The following is a 20,109-nucleotide window of genomic DNA, read 5'->3' on the forward strand; positions in this document are numbered from 1 at the left end:
TAGCTATAGAAATTCATAAGCAATTATCTCCCCCTAGTGGTGGCTACCTGCAACCAGAAATATACTTTTTAAAGGCTATGTACACCCTTGAGGGCATTTAAAAAAAAAAAAATAGATTAGTCAGTGCGTTTGGTGTAACTTTGTAATTAGTATTTATTAAAAAATCGTTTTACTTTTGGAGATACCGCTGTTCTGTATTTTTTATACAGAACAGCTGTATTGCTCGTTTTACACTGAATCCGTCAGTCCCGCGGGACTGATGGGTTCAGTGTCGGTGCAACTACCTGTAATCGATCGCATCTAACTTCAGAACATAGATGTGATCGTTTACAGTGAAACACAGGACCCGCCGACACTGAATCCATCAGGTCCACGGAACTGATGGATTCAGTGTAAAACTGGAGATACAGCTGTTCTGTATAGAGAATACAGAACAGCTGTATCTCCAAAAGTAAAACGATTTTTTAATAAAGACTAATTACAAAGTTACACCAAACGCACTGACTAACCTATTTCTTTTTAAAAAAATGACCTCAAGGTTGTACATAGCCTTTAAGCCAAAACAGCTGAACTTTTATATAGAAATATATTGTAAATTTGCTATGAATTTATGTGTTAATTTACCTTTTTTTTTTTTAACTGTCTATTTGTGGAATATATATAATTAAGTCAATTCAAAATTACTCAATATATCTATGTATCATATGTATTTTATCTATCTATCTATCTATCTATCTATCTATCTATCTATCTATCTATCTATCTATCTATCTATCTATCTATCTATCTATCTCCCAACTTGTTTTTACATTTCAGTTTCATAAAGTAGAAATCTAAATTTCTCTTAAACCCCAGAGGGAAGAAGAGCTCCAAAACCTAGTACAGCTTAGTGCAAATTTGTATATGTAAATAAATCCAAAAGGCTTGTTTGAACTCAAGAATTCCTCAGATATGGTCATTAAACCAGCATAAACATTTCTAATAATCTGTTTGTAGCGATCTGTCTGCAGGGAGGGGGGCAGAACACAGTGGACTACAGGCAAATCCTTCTGTAGGAATTATCCGGCAGCTTTAGTGAGATCCCCCTGCAAGTGACCTATTCAGAGGTGACTCGGGGGATATAGGATTCCGGTCACCCACACCACTTCTCGGAATGGGTCAAACAAAGTACAGCTGTGGATTATTTCACTGGTGCACTCATTTATATTAACTGTTGACCGCTGGAAAATGTAAATGGATTCCTTCTTATTAAAGGAGTTGACCACCTCTAGATGACATCATTCAGTTGGCTTGTAGATGACCCCCCTACAGCTATGTAGTAAGGTTTAATTCTATTGCTGTGTTTTTTTAAGTGCTTTATACATTAGATAGGTGAATATAATCCAGTGATTGACTCTCTTTAGAAGCAATGCTACAGTATTGTACGGCACAGTAGGAGCCCACAGAACCTTATGGGGTGTCATATTATAGCTACGTTCAACTTGAAGGTTGGAAGGAGTTGTAATGCACCCGTATGCATAAGGCCACAATGATATTGGTTTAATGATGTAGAGTTTCATAGTTCTTGTACAAAATATTATTCTAGATATGTAATATTGATTTATTCTAGACTATCATGTTTTCTCATGTTTGGATTCATAGATTAGTCTGTAAGGATGTAAATAAGTTTGGATAGTACGATGTGTTCTAGGTGTAGTATGTTCTAGGTGTTCCATCATAGGTCATGTTTTTCTATACGCTTAAACTACATTTATTCTAGACTATCCGGTATGTTCTAGATGTATTATCAATCCTGTTAGTCCTAGATTATCTAGATGTAATTATTCTAGATGGCCCCAATTATTCTAGTGAATGTTCTAGGTACTCCTAGTGAATGTTCTAGGTGCTCCCTTGAACTCCTGTGAATGTCGTTCAGTTATGTATGATGTGTTTTTAGCTTTGAAGAACATTAAGCTTCTTGAGATGTGTTGAATGAACCTAGATACAGGTAATTCACAGCTGTACTTTGTTTGACCCATTTCGGGAAGTGGTATGGGTAACCGGAATCCTATATCCACTGAGTCACCTCTGAATAGGTTACTTGCAGGGGGAACTCATTAGATACATCCTATACATCAGATTCCTCAAAATCCCGTCCTAATGTATGTCACACATTTTTATTTCAGATGTTCCTCCTACAAGTCAAGGTGTGGATCACAAACAAGTCCAGAGAGAATTGGGAGATGTGGTTCTGCACCTCCATAATCCAACCATCCTGTCGTCCTCGTCAATTGAAGTACATTGGACAGTAAGTAAATAATTGAGTCAACATCCTTGGCAAATGTCCTCCAGGGCCGTAAGTGAAGTAGACGTAGCTGGAATAAACTGTTCATCACAGGTACAAGATAAGGTTTAAGACATAACAAGATCATTTTTCCTATTAGCATTTAGATTGTTCCTCCTTTGAATCTCCGTATCTGGAAATACACCTTGAATTAGCAAAGGCGCTTTTAACGTATTTCCGATGTATTTCCCACCTCTCCTGCAGGTTGACCAACAGTCTCAGTACATCCAAGGCTACAAGATCCTCTACAGGCCGAGCCCCGAGAACCGCGGGGAATCTGCTTGGTCCATATTTGAAGTCCGCACTCCAGCAAAAAACAGCGCAGTTATCCCCGAACTTAAAAAAGGAGTAAACTATGAAATCAAAGCCCGACCTTTCTTTAATGAGTTCCAAGGAGCTGACAGTGAAATACGTTTTGCCAAGACCCTGGAAGAAGGTAACAGCCCCCCTCCCCCTCTAGTTAGTACATGGTTCAAGGTTAGGCTGATTACTCCGTAATGTTTGTTTCTTTTGCTTTCTGAACACATTTTGTGAAGTGATCATTTTGCTGATTGGAGATTTTACATTTCAAACAGAAATTTGATGAGGTACTTTGCTGGGATTTGTTTACCTCTACATATTTTATTCTATTACATTTACATATTCTGTTTGTTTTCTATCTGTATATTCTATTTAACTGAAACAAAAAGATTAGCTTGATTGGGAAAAGCAGATTTTAAATGACTAGTTCTATATCTGATTACAAGGAGAAGATCATTCTCACGTATGTATTAATACATAATTGCAGCTAGCATCTGTAAACTATAACAAAACTTTATTCTGACATCCAATAGTCATTAAATCTTGATAGTTTGGCATAAAAGTGCAAGAAATATTGAAACTCATGAAACCAGGAAAAGAAGAAATGGATATAACCTCCATCTAGAATATTTGGTAATCTGTCAAGGTCCCATTAATGCTGGATTAAAAAGGACTTGTGGCCTCGCCATGTCTATTTTAGTAAATACTTGTATTCCTGTATTCTCCATGAAATAATAATTCTGGAACATATGTTCTTAGAAATCTGCATTGTGCCATTCCTCTGTTATTCCTCCTAGAAATGTATTAATAAATTGACAACTGAGAGTTACCATTCCCCTTGTCAGAGGAGTGTGTCCCTACACAGTCACACTCTGTCAGCACTGATTGGACATTGTCTGTGTAGGAACACCCCCCCCCCCAGCTGGTAACACCCAGTTGTCAATTTATTCATACATTTCTAGGTGGAATAACAGAGGAACGACACAACGCATAGTTCTAAGAAAAGATGCTTCAGAACTGTTATTTCATGAGGAATACAATTATTGACTAAAGCAGACGTGTCAGGAGAGGTGACAAGTTCCTTTTAAAAGGGGTTGTCCCATAAAGAGAACCCCTGTTCATATGCCCTATTAGAGCATATGGACATCAAAGAGGACAACTCCTTGCTTGGGACCCCTGCCTATGTGCTAGAACGGAGAACCCTGTAAGACTGGCTCCCACCTTGTCAGACCTGGTGCGTCCTTGCATTACATGAACGGCCATTTATTTGAATGGTCAGCATATAATTCGGCTGCAGGATAAAGGGGTGGCTGGCCGTAGCTTCCTCTGGCGATCTGGAAGCGCCAGTTTCTTTTTGAAAAGAGGAATTATACTAAACATTTGTGTGTGCGTCGGGAGGATAAGTCATCACCATATCAGTATATTTGCTGCATAAGATCTAAATATATTTTTTATGAAATGTAAATCTTGATGCTTTGCAATAGAGCCTTGATGAACCACCCAAAGTAGAACGCTGATGCCCTTATCTACCATATATGAGAGGGGTAGTGACAACCACTATCAGTGCATTTTGTATTCAGCACTTTTGTTTTGTCTCTTTTATGGTTTTTCCGGGCCAGGACTCACAGCCCAGGTTTTAGCTTTTGGTTCTGAGAATGCTGCAAGATTCTAAGTGATAAATGGAAAGAAACTTATATATAGTTAAAGACAATTCCAGGAATTAGTTATTCTTGTATGACTAGGTCTGTCTTGTAAATAGAACCACAATATAGCCTCAGGGATTTTTACATTGTTGCAACAATGTTGTAATTTCCTTAAGAAACTTTGCACAAGTCACTTAGTGACCCAGAAGCAACAATCAAATAGAGTTACATTTTTATAAACCTTGTCCCAATTGCTGGCACTAGAACTTTATTATAACAGTATGGATGACCTTGGCAATACTCCTTAAAAGTCTACCAACCCTAAAGTTGGCACCTTATAAAAAAAAAAAAAAATGCTGCTGGTATCAATCACTACAGTTAGGCTACATTCAGACGAGGTGCACCCGTGCAGGACTACAGTCTATGGAGGGATGCGTAACACGCAGTAAAATAGGACATGTCCTATTTTTTCAGGGACCCTTCACACACTCAGTTGAAACAACGGTCGTGTGAACAGCCCCATAGAAATACATGAGTCTGTGTGACAGCCGTTGTTATAACAGCCGTCACACGGACGAGATACACGCTTGTCTGAATGAGCCCTTAGCCTCTCCTGCGCCTGAAATGCCTGATAACCAGGGAACAATAGATAGTATTAAGACGTCTGTTAGGTGCAGAATTTTTTTTTACATAAAGACAAAATTCCGGAGGACTATCTCTGCAACAGACCCCCATTACAGCTCTGTTGACTTGTTATAGATAGACTATTATGACGTCAGGGTCATGTAGCTTAGAATTCCTTAAAGAGGCTCTGTCACCAGATTTTGCAACCCCTATCTGCTATTGCAGCAGATCGGCGCTGCAATGTAGATTACAGTAACGCTTTTATTTTTAAAAAACGAGCATTTTTGGCCAAGTTATGACCATTTTTGTAGTTATGCAAATGAGGCTTGCAAAAGTCCAAGTGGGTGTGTTTACAGTAAAAGTCCAACTGGGCGTGTTTACAGTAAAAGTCCAACTGGGCGTGTATTATGTGCGTACATCGGGGCGTTTTTACTTCTTTTACTAGCTGGGCGTTCTGACGAGAAGTATCATCCACTTCTCTTCAGAACGCCCAGCTTCTGCCAGATCACGCTGTGACGTCACTCACAGGTCCTGCATCGTGTCGGCACCAGAGGCTACAGTTGATTCTGCAGCAGCATCGGCGTTTGCAGGTAAGTCGATGTAGCTACTTACCTGCAAACGCTGATGCTGCTGCAGAATCAACTGTAGCCTCTGGTGCCGATGTGTCCTCGCTCGTCTGACACGATGCAGGACCTGTGAGTGACGACACAGCGTGATCTCTCGAGAACACGGCTGTGTCTGCACTACCAGAAGCTGGGCGTTGTGAAGAGAAGTGGATGATACTTCTCGTCAGAACGCCCAGCTAGTAAAAGTAGTAAACACGCCCCGATGTACGCACATAATACACGCCCAGTTGTACTTTTACTGTAAACACGCCCCACTTGGACTTTTGCAAGCCTCATTTGCATAAATACAAAAATGGTCATAACTTGGCCAAAAATGCTCGTTTTTTAAAAATAAAAACGTTACTGTAATCTACATTGCAGCGCCGATCTGCTGCAATAGCAGATAGGGGTTGCAAAATCTGGTGACAGAGCCTCTTTAAAGGGAACCTGTCAGCCCCCTGTCTGTTTAGTAATAATAATAATAATTGTATTCCTCATGATAGAACAATGCCGGAGCATCTTTTCTTATAACTCTACGTTGTGCGGTTCCACTGTTATCCATCATAGAAATTTATTAGTACATTCATAATTGGGTGTTACCAGTTGGGTGGGGGTCCCTACACAGAATGACAATGTCCAATCAGTGCTGACAGAGTGAGATTGTATAGGAACACGTCCCATTGACAAGGGGAATGGTAACACCCAGTTATTCATAAATTTCCAGGAGGAATAACAGAGGAACGAAACAATGCATTCTAAGAAAATATGCTCTAGAATTGTTATTTTATGGGGAAATAAGAGTATTTACTAAATCAGACATGTCAGGTGAGGTGACAGGTTCTCTTTAAACACAGACTTCTCCAATCAGCTGAGGGCGGTATGAACCTAAATTTTAAAACGTATCACAATAAAACTGTTATTGATTTATTATATTCTTCACTATGCAGCACCCAGTGCCCCACCTCAGAGCGTCACTATTACCAAGAATGACGGCAACGGGACTGCTATTGTAATCGCCTGGCAACCACCCCCTGAAGAAAACCAAAATGGTTTGGTCCAAGAATATAAGGTAACGGCATGGGGTGCTCTGTTTGACCATGTACATGGATAACTTACATCTTAAATTAAAGGCTAGCAAAAATCAGGCACCAGGTCGCTGCTTTGCTGCTGAAATATCTTGACGTCAGCAGTGCTGTACTCGCTCAATAAGTCGAGGAGAACAAACTAAAATGACATTTTCGAACCATAAATATCTTTTGTTAGTGAGCACCTCGTCTGACATTTCATTTTTAATTTAGCCAAAGCCTTTGTTTTCCTGACACAATAAATGAGCCTTCAACTACAATTTTTCATGGACCTATTTTATGTTTCCTTCCTTTCTGTGATACTATTTCCATGCATTGCTGATTGTATTTGGCGGTAGACTATGCTACAACCAGAAATTGCAATATTTCATATAATTTGTGAAAGCTTGATCAAATTCATTGCAAATAAAAAATTAAAATTTACACCGAAAAATGTAAACAATTCAAGAATTCTTCTATGATCACAAGCTAATTGGAACCAAATGTAGAAATGGGAAGTGTATGGATATTTGTCTCCACCTAGTGGCCAGAGGAGAAACAGTTCAGTAAATACACAATACATATAATATAGAAATTCCTTCAAAAATTAAGCCTAAAATTATGATTTGCTTACTGTAACGATGTACTGTAATTATTGCCTGAACTCATGAAGCATCTACGCTGTAAACATTGAGGCAGTGGGCGAAAATAAAATTGTATTTAGTTACTCATGTGATACTGTGGCTATTATTTGGCTCGCTAGATAGACTGAAATGTTAATTTTCAAGACATGTTAGGTTTATTCATCCGGTGTAATTTTGTTTTGTTTTTTATGATACACTCCCTCGCAAAAGTATTCACCCCTTGGTGTTTCTTTCCCTGTTTTGTTGCATTACAACCTTGAATTAAAATGGATTTTAAATTAGATTTTTTTTTTTTATAATGGAAATGACAAAATAGTCCAAATTGTTACAGTGGAATGAAAAAAACAAAACCTTGTTTGAAAAAAATAAAAATAAAACAAAATAACAAAAAAAAATTACAGGTTGTAAGTGCATATGTATTTGTATAAAACCCCTATAGAAGGTCTGGTTACACCAACCAACTTCAGAAGTAACAAAATTAGCTGAATAAGGTCCCCTGTGTGTAAATGAAGTGTCACATGATCAGTCACATGATGTCAGTATAAATACTCCTGTTCTGAAAGGCTCCTGAGTCCACAACACCATTAAAGGGGCTGCCACCAGTTTATAACGGCCATATCTCCTACCTAATATAATAGTCGCTTTGATGTAGATAAGTAATGTGTTTTGTTTTTTTTTTAAAAAACAATAACTTTATTTTTGACCAAGTTATGAACATTTTAAGATTTATGCAAATTTGTTCTTAATGCCCAACTGGGCATTTTACTTTTCACTAAGTGGGCGTTGTAAAGAAAGGTGTATGAAGCTGACCAATCACCATCATACACTTCTCTTCATTCCAGCCCAGCTTGTTTCACAGTACTAAGTACTACATTAAGTTACCCCAAAAAAGGGTTACGGTTACAGATAGATATAGATAGATATGAGATGATAGACAGATAGATAGATAGATAGATAGATAGATAGATAGATAGATAAATAGAGGGAGAGAGATAGATGATAGAGGGAGAGAGATAGATGATAGAGGGAGAGAGATAGATAGATAGATAGATAGATAGATAGATAGATAGAACGATATGGGATGGGTGGATAATATAATAATAATAATAATAATCTTTATTTATATAGCGCCAACATATTACGCAGCACTTTACAATTTAGAGGGGACATGAAACAAACAATATCAGACATTACATAGTGACAAAGTTAATTTACAATTCAAACCTGGGGAGTGAGGATCCTGCTCGCAAGAGCTTACAATCTATGAGGAAATAAGGGAGACACAAAGTGTAACAGTGTTTGTTCTGTACAATGGTCCGGCCATTTTTATACACATGCGGTGGTAACATAAAGCTGCATGAGCCGATCACCAGCCAGTATCCGTGTATGACGGACATGAAGAGAAGGAGTGTTACGGAATCTTATTCTGATGACTAATCTAAAAGGAGGGCCATGGAAAGGAGTCAGATTAGGGAATGTTATAGGCCAGTCTAAATAGATGTGTTTTCAGGGCACGTTTAAAACTGTGGATATTGGGAATTAATCGGATTGTCTGGGGTAGCGCATTCCAGAGGACGGGTGCAGCACGAGAGAAATCTTGGAGACGAGAGTGGGAGGTTCGGATTATGGAGGATTTTAATCTAAGGTCGTTGGCAGAATGTAGAGCCCGAGTAGGGTGGTAGATAGAGATGAGGGAGGAGATGTAAGGAGGTGCAGCACTGTGGAAAGCTTTGTGGGTGAGAGTAATAAGTTTGAATTTTATTCGGAAGGGGATGGGCAACCAGTGCAGTGACTGGCACAGATTAGAGGCGTTGGTGTAGCGGTTGGTCATAAAGATGAGCCTGGCTGCTGCATTGAGGATAGATTGGAGAGGGGAGAGTTTAGTGAGGGGAAGACCGACTAGTAATGAGTTACAGTAGTCAAGACGAGAGTGAATCAGAGCAACAATGAGAGTTTGGGCGGTTTCCCCCGTAAGAAAAGAGCGGATTCTGGAGATGTTTTTGAGGTGAAAATGACAGGAGCGTGAAAGTGATTGTATGTGAGGAGTAAAGGAAAGATCTGAGTCAAAAATAACCCCGAGACAGCGGGCGTGCTGCTTAGGAGTGATGGTAGTGCCACACACAGAGATGGAGACATCAGGTTTAGGGAAGTTAGTAGATGGTGGGAACACAAGGAGATAGATAGATAGATAGATAGATAGATAGATAGATAGATAGATAGATAGATAGATAGATAGATAGATAGATATGGGTGGATAGATAGATAGATAGATATGAGATAGATAGATAGATATGAGATAGATATGAGATAGATAGATATGAGATAGATAGATATGAGATAGATAGATATGAGATAGATATGAGATAGATAGATAGATAGATAGATAGATAGATAGATAGATAGATAGATAGATAGATAGATAGATAGATATGGGTGGATAGATAGATAGATAGATAGATAGATAGATAGATAGATAGATAGATAGATAGATAGATAGATAGATAGATAGATAGATAGATAGATATGAGATAGATAGATAGATATGAGATAGATATGAGAGATAGATAGATAGATAGATAGATAGATATGAGATAGATAGATAGATAGATAGATAGATAGATATGAGATAGATAGATAGATATGAGATAGATAGATAGATATGAGATAGATAGATAGATATGAGATAGATAGATAGATATGAGATAGATAGATATGAGATAGATATGAGATAGATAGATAGATAGATAGATAGATAGATAGATAGATAGATAGATAGATAGATATGGGATGGGTGGATAGATAGATAGATTATGAGATAGATAGATATGAGATAGATAGATAGATATGAGATAGATAGATATGAGATAGATAGATAGATAGATAGATAGATATGAGATAGATAGATAGATAGATAGATAGATATCAGGGGCGTAGCTAAAGGCTCATAGGCCTCGATGCAAAAATTCTTATTGGGCCCCCCTCCCCCGCAAACTTCTCATGGCCGACGGTCCGCAGCTTTCAGCTGCATCGCTGGGTCTCCTAAGTGACCCAACAATGCAGCACTAGTAGCCGGGGCGTCACTAAGGGCTTAAAATGTCAGGGGAAATAGCCCCAATACATATGTGTCCCCCCAAAAAAATGTGTGTGTGTGTTTGTCTGTGTATAGGAGAAGCATAGCATATCTATAGCACTACAACACTATAAACTATGGATAGGATTAGATACAGTGGCTCAGCAGACAGTATCACACATGATAGGATTAGATACAGCCAGGGCCGCCATCAGGGGGGTATTAAGGGTACTTCTGTAAGGGGCCCGGCCAGTGGCCCGCGGCATGAGGGGGCCCGTGTCGCCCGCCGGCACGGGCCCCCACCATGGCCGGAGGCTCCGCTAGCAGCCGCTATGGCTACTACAGCGCGACGACACTGAACACTACGGCAGAGAAGGGAGGTATCTCCCCGCTCTGCCATTAAACAAAAGACATGTATCCCCTATCCACAGGATAGGGGATACATGTGTGATCGCTGGCATTGATAGGGAGAACGGGGGACTGAAAGTCCCCTTTAGTTCTCCATCACAAACCTCGGACTTCCGGGGTCTGTGTCGGCAGGTCCGTAGAAATGAATGAAGCGCCGGTCGCGCTTGTGCGCATGCGTGTCCAGCGCTCCTTTCATTTTTATTGAGCTGCGCAGACGCCGGAAGTCAGAGGTTAGTCATGGAGAACTTCGGGGGACTTTCAGTCCCCCGTTCTCCCTACCGCTGCCAGCGATCACACATGTATCCCCTATCCTCTGAATAGGGGATACATGTCTTTTGTAGGACACACTATAGGTCAGATTTTTTTGGGGGGTTGGGGCTGCATGGTGTTACCTACAGGGGGGCTGTATAGCGTTACCTACAGGGGGGCTGTATAGCGTTAGCTACAGGGGGGGCTGTATAGCGTTAGCTACAGGGGGGGCTGTATAACGTTACCTACAGGGGGGCTGTATAGCGTTACCTACAGGGGAGGCTGTATAGCGTTACCTACAGGGGGCTGTATAGCGTTACTGCCATACAGCACCCTTTGTAGATAACACCATACAGCCCCCACTGTAGAGAACGCCATACAGAGTCCCCCCTGTAGATAACGCCATACAGCCCCCTTTGTAGATAACGCTATACAGCCCCCCTGTAGGTAACGCTATACAGCCCCCCCTGTGGGTAACGCTATACAGCCCCCCTGTGGGTAACGCTATACAGGCCCCCTGTGGGTAACGCTATACAGCCCCCCTGTAGATAACGCCATACACCCCACCCCCCGTAGAGAACGCCATACACCCCACCCCCCGTAGAGAACGCCATACAGCCCCCCCTGTAGAGAACTCCATACAGCCCCCTCTGTAGAGCACTCCATACAGCCCCCTCTGTAGAGAACTCCATACAGCCTCCTCTGTAGAGAACTCCATACAGCCCCCTCTGTAGATAACTCCATACAGCCCCCTCTGTAGAGAACTCCATACAGCCCCCTCTGTAGAGAACGCCATACAGCCCCCTCTGTAGAGAACGCCATACAGCCCCCTCTGTAGATATCTACAGGGGGTCTGTATGGCGTTCTCTACAGCGGGGGCTGTATGGCGTTCTCTAAAAGGGAGTCTGTATGGCGTTCTCTACAGTGGGGGCTGTATGGCATTAACGCCACACAGATCCCCTTGTAGAGAACGCCATACAGCCCCCACTGTAGAGAACGCCATACAGACCCCCTTGTAGAGAGCGCCATACAGACCCCTTTGTAGATATCTACAGAGGGGGCTGTATGGCGTTATCTACAGGGGGGACTCTGTATGGCGTTCTCTACAGAGGGGGCTGTATGGCATTCTCTACAAGGGGGGCTGTATGGAGTTATCTACAAGGGGGGCTGTATGGAGTTCTCTACAGAGGGGGCTGTATGGCGTTACAGTTGTATATAAGAAAGTTTGTTACAATGTATCAGTCAATCATCTGTGAGCTAAACGCAGCAACAGCACAAACCCCTCTCCTGTGCTGGACTCCAGGCAGATGGCTCTTATCTACACTGATACATTGTAACAAGACCATCAGCTGTGAAAGTAATAAGCCAGGACTGGTTTTTATGTTCTCATTCAGAGACAGCAGGCAGAGATCTTGAAAATCATGAGGAACTGATGCAGGAAGACAGAAAGCTGCAGAATGTCATTATACAGTAGGCTGGGGGTGCTGCACCACTCGCAGGGAATTTATACGTGTAAGGCTATGTTCACACGGAGTATTTTGACGCGGAAACCGCGTCGCAAAGCTCGTCAAAAACGGCCCTAAAATGCCTCCCAATGATTTCTATGGGAGACGTCGGCGTCTTTTTCCCGCGAGCAGTAAAAGGGGGGCCCAGAAAATTTAGCTGTATGGGGCCCTGAAATTCCCGATGGCGGCCCTGGATACAGCTGCTCAGCAGACAATATCACACATGATAGGATTAGATATAAGGCCCAGGAGACAGTTTCACACATGATGGGATTAGATACACAGCTCATCAGACAGTATTACAAATTATAGGATTAGATACAGTGGCTCAGCAGTCAGTATTACACGATAGGATTAGAGTGTTGTATCTGGCATGTTATGAAAATTGGGGGGGGACCCCACATCGTTCTTTCCAATTATTATTTTTTTTTTTTTTTTTAAATGACGTGGGGTCCCCCCCCATTTTTCATAACCAGCCAGATACAATAAAGCAGCAGCCTAGCATTACCAGGGTGGGAAGGGCCACTGTTTCTGGCATTTCCCTGCCTGATAATACCAGCCTGCGGCCGCTCCGATGGCCGACCATCACTACAGATGGTCAGGTACTGGATCGTACCCGGCTCTTCCCAGCACCCCTGGTGGCGGTGGGTACCGGGGTAATAATGGGGGTTAGTGTTAGCCTCTGCATCGGCTAAGAGTAAGCCCCGCCTTAGCAATGGATGCTGTCAATCAGCCGGCGGCCATTACTAAGGCGGTAGTAATATAGTTTAAAAAAAACCCACAAAGACATAGAAAAAATATTTTATTGAAATTAAAAAAAAACACACAACCCTCATTAACCATTTTATTGATAATAAAAAAAGCCGTCATCGAAGTAGTCCTCGAATCTGATGTAGTCCAACGACTGAACCTGTAAGAAAACACAGAACGATTAGTAACACATGTGTTAGGCTTAGATACAGGGCCCATGTGTGACACTGTCTGTGGGACGCTTTATCTAAGCCTACCACAAGGTAGGCTTAGATACAGAGTCCACCAGAAAGTAATCTTATACAGTATAAGATTACTGTGTGCTGGGGCCCTGTATCTAAACCTACCGTGTGGTAGGCTTATATACAGGGCCCATCAGACAGGATCACACATGGGCCATGTATTTAAGCCTACCATGTGATTCGCTTAGATACAGGGCCCAGCAGACAGGATCACACAATCTGTGATCCTGTCTCATGGGCCCTCTAAGCCTGGTACATCGTAGGCTTAAAGGGGCTGTCCAGTTCCTAAACATTGATGGCCTATCCTCAGGATAGGCCATCAATAGCTGATGTGTCAGGGTCCGTCTTCCGGGAGCCGGTCAATCAGCTGATTGAATTGGCCTCAGCACTCGTACGAGAGCTGCTTCCCCTTCACATCCCTTACTCGCTCACACTGTGAATCGCCGACACGGATTCACAGTGTGAGGAAGTGACCGGAATGAAGGGGAAGCAGCTCTCGTACGAGTGCTGCGGCCCCTTCAAAACAGCTGATTGGCAGGCTCCCGGGAGTCGGACCCCACCAATCAGCTTCAGCAGACAGGGATATATATCTTACCCTCCTCTTCAGCCGTGGCGGAAGTTCTGTCCTGACTCTATCCGGGATCACGATGTTGTGCGCGGCACATAGCGTTGTGACGTCATGCGCTGCGCACAGCGCTGTGACAACCGGACCTCCGCTGCGCTCCGGAACCAAGAAGGTAAGTACTGTCAGTTACTTTAGTAACAGGGGCCCACCTCCCCGAGTTACTAGAGTAACTTTTTATTGATATGGTGCGCGGTGCCGCGGGCCCCCCTGGCTTCGGGCCCGGTCGCAATTACGACCGCTGCGACCCCTATAGCTACGCCACTGATAGATATGAGATAGATAGATAGATAGATAGATAGATATGAGATAGATATGAGATAGATATGAGATAGATATGAGATAGATATGAGATAGATAGATAGATAGATAGATCTATTTAGTTACTTTGGCTCAGGTTATATATATTTAAATGTTATTGTTCAAAAAATATTAGTTCAGTTAGGAAATCCAATCGATGAGATAGGATCTGCACAGTAATAGAAAGTATGTTGGGTGCTAAGCCTCAGGGGATCTGGACCTCAAACCCCAGAAGCCAAAGTAACAAGTCCAAAGGAATATATCCAAGAAAAAAGGCAGCACTCCGGAATGATGTATAAAAAAAAGGTGTTTATTCACCCAATGTGTAGGCAACGTTCACCTTCCCATTGAAGGCATTTGAAAATCGTTCCGTAGTGCTGGCTTATTCCTTGGATTTATTCCTTTGGACTTGTTACTTTAGTTTAGTTAGGTTTATTAATCAGACGTGGTACATTACCTATATATACAGTACAGTAATCCGTCTTATCTGCAGGCAGCAGGTTATAGAGCAGGAGGAGCTGAGTAGATAGATGTAAAGTTTTGTGGGAAAAGATTCCGTAGAACTTGTAATTTATTAATCTAAACCTCTGCATATTCTGGGCTTAGGAGTCCAGTGGGCGGGCTCACTCAGTGATTGACAGTCTTCCCTGTATAAGTCTGCATTGAGTGAGCCCGCCCACTGGAGGATTAGATCAATAAATTACATGTTCTACAAAAACATTTTCTCACAAAACTATGTATCAATCTACTCAGCTCATTCTGCGCTATCAGCTGCATTTTCAGCGGGACAGATTTCCTTTAGGAACCTCCTTCAACTGTGTATCATATATAATTGTAGTAATGACAGTCAAGATCATATATTAATAGTATCATTTGTATGTGGTATTTTTAGGGGCACTAGTAATATGAGTGTAGTTTGTTCTACTGTATATGTGCAGTGTTTTCTTGTATCTCTAGTTCTGTTTATGTCTGAAGAACATAAAAACATTCTGCCATCTTTTTAAGAACGTCAAAATCTGTTCCTGTTGGTACTGAATTAGAAACGATAAAGGTACAAAAACTACGAAAAACGCAATAAATGAAAACAAAGGCAGATAAAAGAATGATAGGGGGCATACACAGAAATTATAGGGCCCCATAGCAAAATTTATAATGGAGCCCACGCTCCACTGTGAGCTCAAATAAAAGTACAATTTTTTTTTAATTAAATATAATGTCCACTCTAATTTCATAACATATCCTTATATAGGGATTGGATATCTGGATTCACACATAAAGCCTCACCTAGCTCTGCACGGATTCCCCTCTCATAGTAAATAATACAACTCTGGCTGCCTGCAGTCACCACTAGGGGGAGCTGAATGTATTTGGATTTCTACAGCTGATATTATGATCAATGGGAGATGTAAAAATCTCTATGCCGGGAGCTCCCCCTAGTGGCAGATGCAGGCAAAATGTTATGATTGTGTGTCAATATGCAGGGGATACAATTCAATGCCAGGCCCGCTCCCAAAATGTGCCCCATGTCATGTGGTCTATGCTTCTAAAATTCATGTATCTCTTCCTGTGGTTGCAATGATTACATAAGTACATGTTCATATAATCATGGAAATTTATAGTGTCGGAAATTCAAGTATGGTTCCCAAAAATTTACTATCTGCAGTAGTAAAACCTTGACTTTACACCCCCCCCCCCCTCCTCTCGGTTATTGGGAGGTCCTGGCAGAATGTGGCCTATTTGATAATGGAATATTGATGGTTTTTCTTGCTTTGTAGGTTTGGTGTCTTGGCAATGAAACCCGATATCATATTAACAAGACAGTCGACGGCTCCACTTTCTCTGTAGTCATCCCCTACCTAGTACCTGGCATCAAGTACAGCGTGGAGGTAGCAGCCAGCACCGGAGCGGGGCCGGGGGTGAAAAGTGAGCCGCAGTTTATCCAGTTAGGTGAGTTGTGCTACAGCCCCCAATGTAATTCCATCCCCTGATACATTCTACAATACATTCCTTCATTGTATTGTCACTTGTCCACCGCTGCCTGGATTATATGTTCTGCCTCCTGGACTACAGTAATATGTTTTGTAATAATAATAATTTGCAGCAATTCCACAACCTGAGTGTAATAAGTGGATAACAGTATTATTATTATTATTATTATTATCATTTACATACAAAATAAATATTATTTTTTTAATGCAAATCAATTAATGCCTATTACCATCAACTTAATACATTTACTATGAAGCCCAGGAATGAAACCAGAGTACCTGCAAAACATTGGGGGTATACAATAAAAAAAATCTCAATAAATTCTAATGCCATACTAAAGCCTTGTGACAACCAATATGATCCAATAATAAACATGACATTTATAATAATAGCAGCAACAACAACCTCTAGAATGATAAAAATTACCTTTTCCACGTTGTTAGCAATATTATTAGAATTAAATCTATCTATCTAGCACACAAGGAAACGGCGACAGCACACTGCGAACACTAATGTCACCTAAGCCACTAAATATAAATAAATATGCATTACTGCTAAATCTACTTACAATAGGGAGGTTCTTAGTGCACATTTTGACCAAATTGTGTGAGCCCACCTGCCACGACAAGGCGTCCTCCATAGGTGGGGACCTACTCTGCACATACACCCAGAACTGGGACTAAACCTACATATTCTTGGGGATGGTAGAAACCAGCATTAAACGAATTAAAATCACCCAGGGCAGAGTGGGAGGAGTGCAAGATCAAAAAATGGAGGCAGTCACTAACCCCCCATATACGAATCACATAAACAACACAAAAGTTTGAACAGCACATTCCAGCAAAATGAAAAAAAAAAACGTGTATACAGGTGCAAGAACGCCTGTGACTGTACATTTATACAGCACACAAGAGAATGGTGACAGCAGAGGTGGGTCCCTACGCTGCTCGTACCCCCAGAACTGGAGCTAAGCCTACATCTTGCTCTCCTCCCATTCTGCCCTGGGTGATTTTAATTAGTTTAATGCTGGTTTCTACCATCCCCAAGAATATGTAGGTTTAGTCCCAGTTCTGGGTGTATGTGCAGCGTAGGTTCCCACCTCATAGAGGTCGCATTGTCGTGTCAGGTGGGCTCACACAATTTGATCAAAATGTGCGCTAAGAACCTCCCTATTGTAAGTAGATTTAGCCGTAAAGCATATTTATTTATATTTAGTGGCTTTGGTGTTCACAGTGTGCTGTCGCCATTTCCTTGTGTGCTGTATAAATGTACAGTCACAGGCGTTCATGCACCTGTATACACGTTTTGTTTCATTTTGTTTGAATGTGTTGTTCAAACTTTTGTCTAGATACAAAAATAGAATCCAGCAGCACAGGCTTAAATGAAAGGGGGTGCAAGCCTTAGGGAACTGACCATTGACCCTCTAGACAAAAAGCAGTAAATAGCAAGCACTCAGAAAAGCTTATAGTGAAAAAAGAGGGTGCTTTATTGACCCCAAAAGTGCAACGTTTCGGCTCTCACAACTTGAGCCGTTCTCAGGTTGTGTGAGCCGAAACATTGCACTTTTGGGGTCAATAAAGCACCCTCTATTTTCACTATAAGCCTTTGTGAGTGCTGCCTATTTACTGCTTTTTGTCTATCTATCTATCTATCTGTCTGTCTGTCTGTCTGTCTGTCTGTCTGTCTGTCTGTCTGTCTGTCTGTCTGTCTTGTCTGTCTTGTCTGTCTGTCACTCTCTATCTATCTATCTATCTATCTGTCTGTCTGTCTGTCTGTCTGTCTGTCTATTATAATGTATAATAATCAGCGTAGTAATAATTATGATAATATTAATAATAATATTATTAACACATATTAGGCCCTAAGATAAGAAAATGTACAATACACACCAGAAGTCGTTATCCAAAGATAGATTTTTAATATTAGTAATTATGCCAGTATATGTGCGACGTTTCGGTCATGTCTCTGACCTTCTAGCCGCCATACACTAAGCGCCATTACGCAGGACCCAGGATAATACAGTGCCTTTGGATAACGACTTCTGGTGTGCATTGCACCTTTTCTTATACTATACTATACTATACTATACGGGTTGGGCCCCTACGCATGCACCCATACGAAGTGCGGCCTGAACACCTTCAAATACATATTATTCCCTATTCACATTTGCTTCGGAAGCTCAGTCGCAAATTTTATCACGTTTGATGAGAGAAATAGCATGCAGCTCTATTTTTTCCATTAAAATGGTGGAAATCACAATAGGAACATATTGTAAATTAATGTAATCCGTTGAGTGTCATTGATATTTGTCGTACTGCGGATCCAGCACAGTGTTGGGGTTTCCGTTCTAAACTGAAAACACCACTCAGGTATTTATAGAGCCTAAATAATCCCTATTGCATATTATTATTATTATCATCATCAGTACTACTGTATAATCTACAAGGCGTTCCTGTCACCTTGGTTATGTGTTGTAGGGATTATTACTGCTACTCTAATAGAGCAAAGAAAATAAATTTTCTCTTCTTACTTTACGCTTATTACACATCTCTTGGACTCAAAAAATGGTGTTACCTGCTGCAAATAAACAGGTTCACATTAGAATGAGGACCCAGTTAATAAGAAATGATGCCGGCCTTTGAAGCTCATTTGACACCTATTTATTAACAGTCTTGGTGTATTTTAAGTATGCATTTTATTTTGGTCTACTTTGATTTTCTTTATCAAAACATGCTAAAATTTAAAGAAACTTGATTTCATGAGTATGATCTGCTAGGAGAGTCGCCTTCAGGCATAGGAAATACCTTGAAGCCCTAAAACCAAAATAATGCAGTTTAATAGTTTGCCACCAGGTGGCAGAGAGTCACTGATACCGGGCACTCATTCCATTCATTTTAGAAGTATTGAAAATGTTGCATTTATTATTTATGTTTTTGCAACTACAACTTGTTGTTAATATTAAATATATGGAAAATTAACAAAAATAATTTAGCATTTAAATTAATTTATTTCTATTAATTATTAGATTGATTTAATTTTTTTCCAGAAAAAAAATAATAATAATAATACAAACGATAATAATTCTATACAATATAATATCTTTTTTTTTTTACCAATGTCAATTTGAGGGTATTATATACGAGACAATAGGAGCCATTTTTTTTAGAACTAGTTTATAGAAAGAATTAATCAATTGTCCTTAGCAGCCAAACTGATTCCAGTTCACATTTTTTCTACGACCCTTTGGATTGATTGATTGATTGATTGATTGATTGTATTTTATGGTCAACTCTTGCACTTTAGCTTTGTACTCCTTTTAATGTCAAATATGTTTAACCGCACTGGAAAATACTGGGCATCACCACTAGAGGGCTCCCTTTTCTTATAAAAATACTGTATCTGGGTTTATGTCAGCTCGGTATCATCACTAAATTCCAGGCTACAGCTTTACATAAATATAAGTATGTGCTCACAACAGTAAAGATATTATCCTCTAGACATATGTACATTTCAGAGTTAAATATAAATATATAATTCACGAGACTATTATTAAAATTATTAATTATTAAAAGTGGATCTGCCAGCTGAATATCATGCCCTATGTCAGGGCAGCCTATTGCATCAACAGATCCGGACTCCTATTGTCCTAAACGCACCACTTCCCAGCAGGATGCAGATAAACCAAAATGTTACATTGAGGGAGATTACACAGGTGCAATATACTGATGAACAGACATCAGTATATTGTGCCTGTTCATCAGTATATTGTGT

General features: G+C 40.7%; 1 protein-coding gene across 3 annotated transcripts in view; it reads left to right on the plus strand.

The window, feature by feature from the left end:
* Nucleotides 1-20,109, plus strand: part of ROBO1 (roundabout guidance receptor 1) — an 890,328-nt gene that overhangs the window by 817,741 nt on the left and 52,478 nt on the right. For all 3 annotated transcript variants that reach the window (XM_075854473.1, XM_075854474.1, XM_075854475.1), the window contains 4 exons: nt 2,166-2,287; nt 2,528-2,759; nt 6,443-6,564; nt 16,125-16,296. In XM_075854473.1, coding sequence (XP_075710588.1) covers nt 2,166-2,287; nt 2,528-2,759; nt 6,443-6,564; nt 16,125-16,296 — 648 coding nt within the window. The remainder of the gene's footprint in view (nt 1-2,165; nt 2,288-2,527; nt 2,760-6,442; nt 6,565-16,124; nt 16,297-20,109) is intronic.

This window comes from Rhinoderma darwinii, chromosome 2 (assembly GCF_050947455.1).
Source record: "Rhinoderma darwinii isolate aRhiDar2 chromosome 2, aRhiDar2.hap1, whole genome shotgun sequence".
Lineage (NCBI taxonomy): Eukaryota > Metazoa > Chordata > Amphibia > Anura > Rhinodermatidae > Rhinoderma > Rhinoderma darwinii.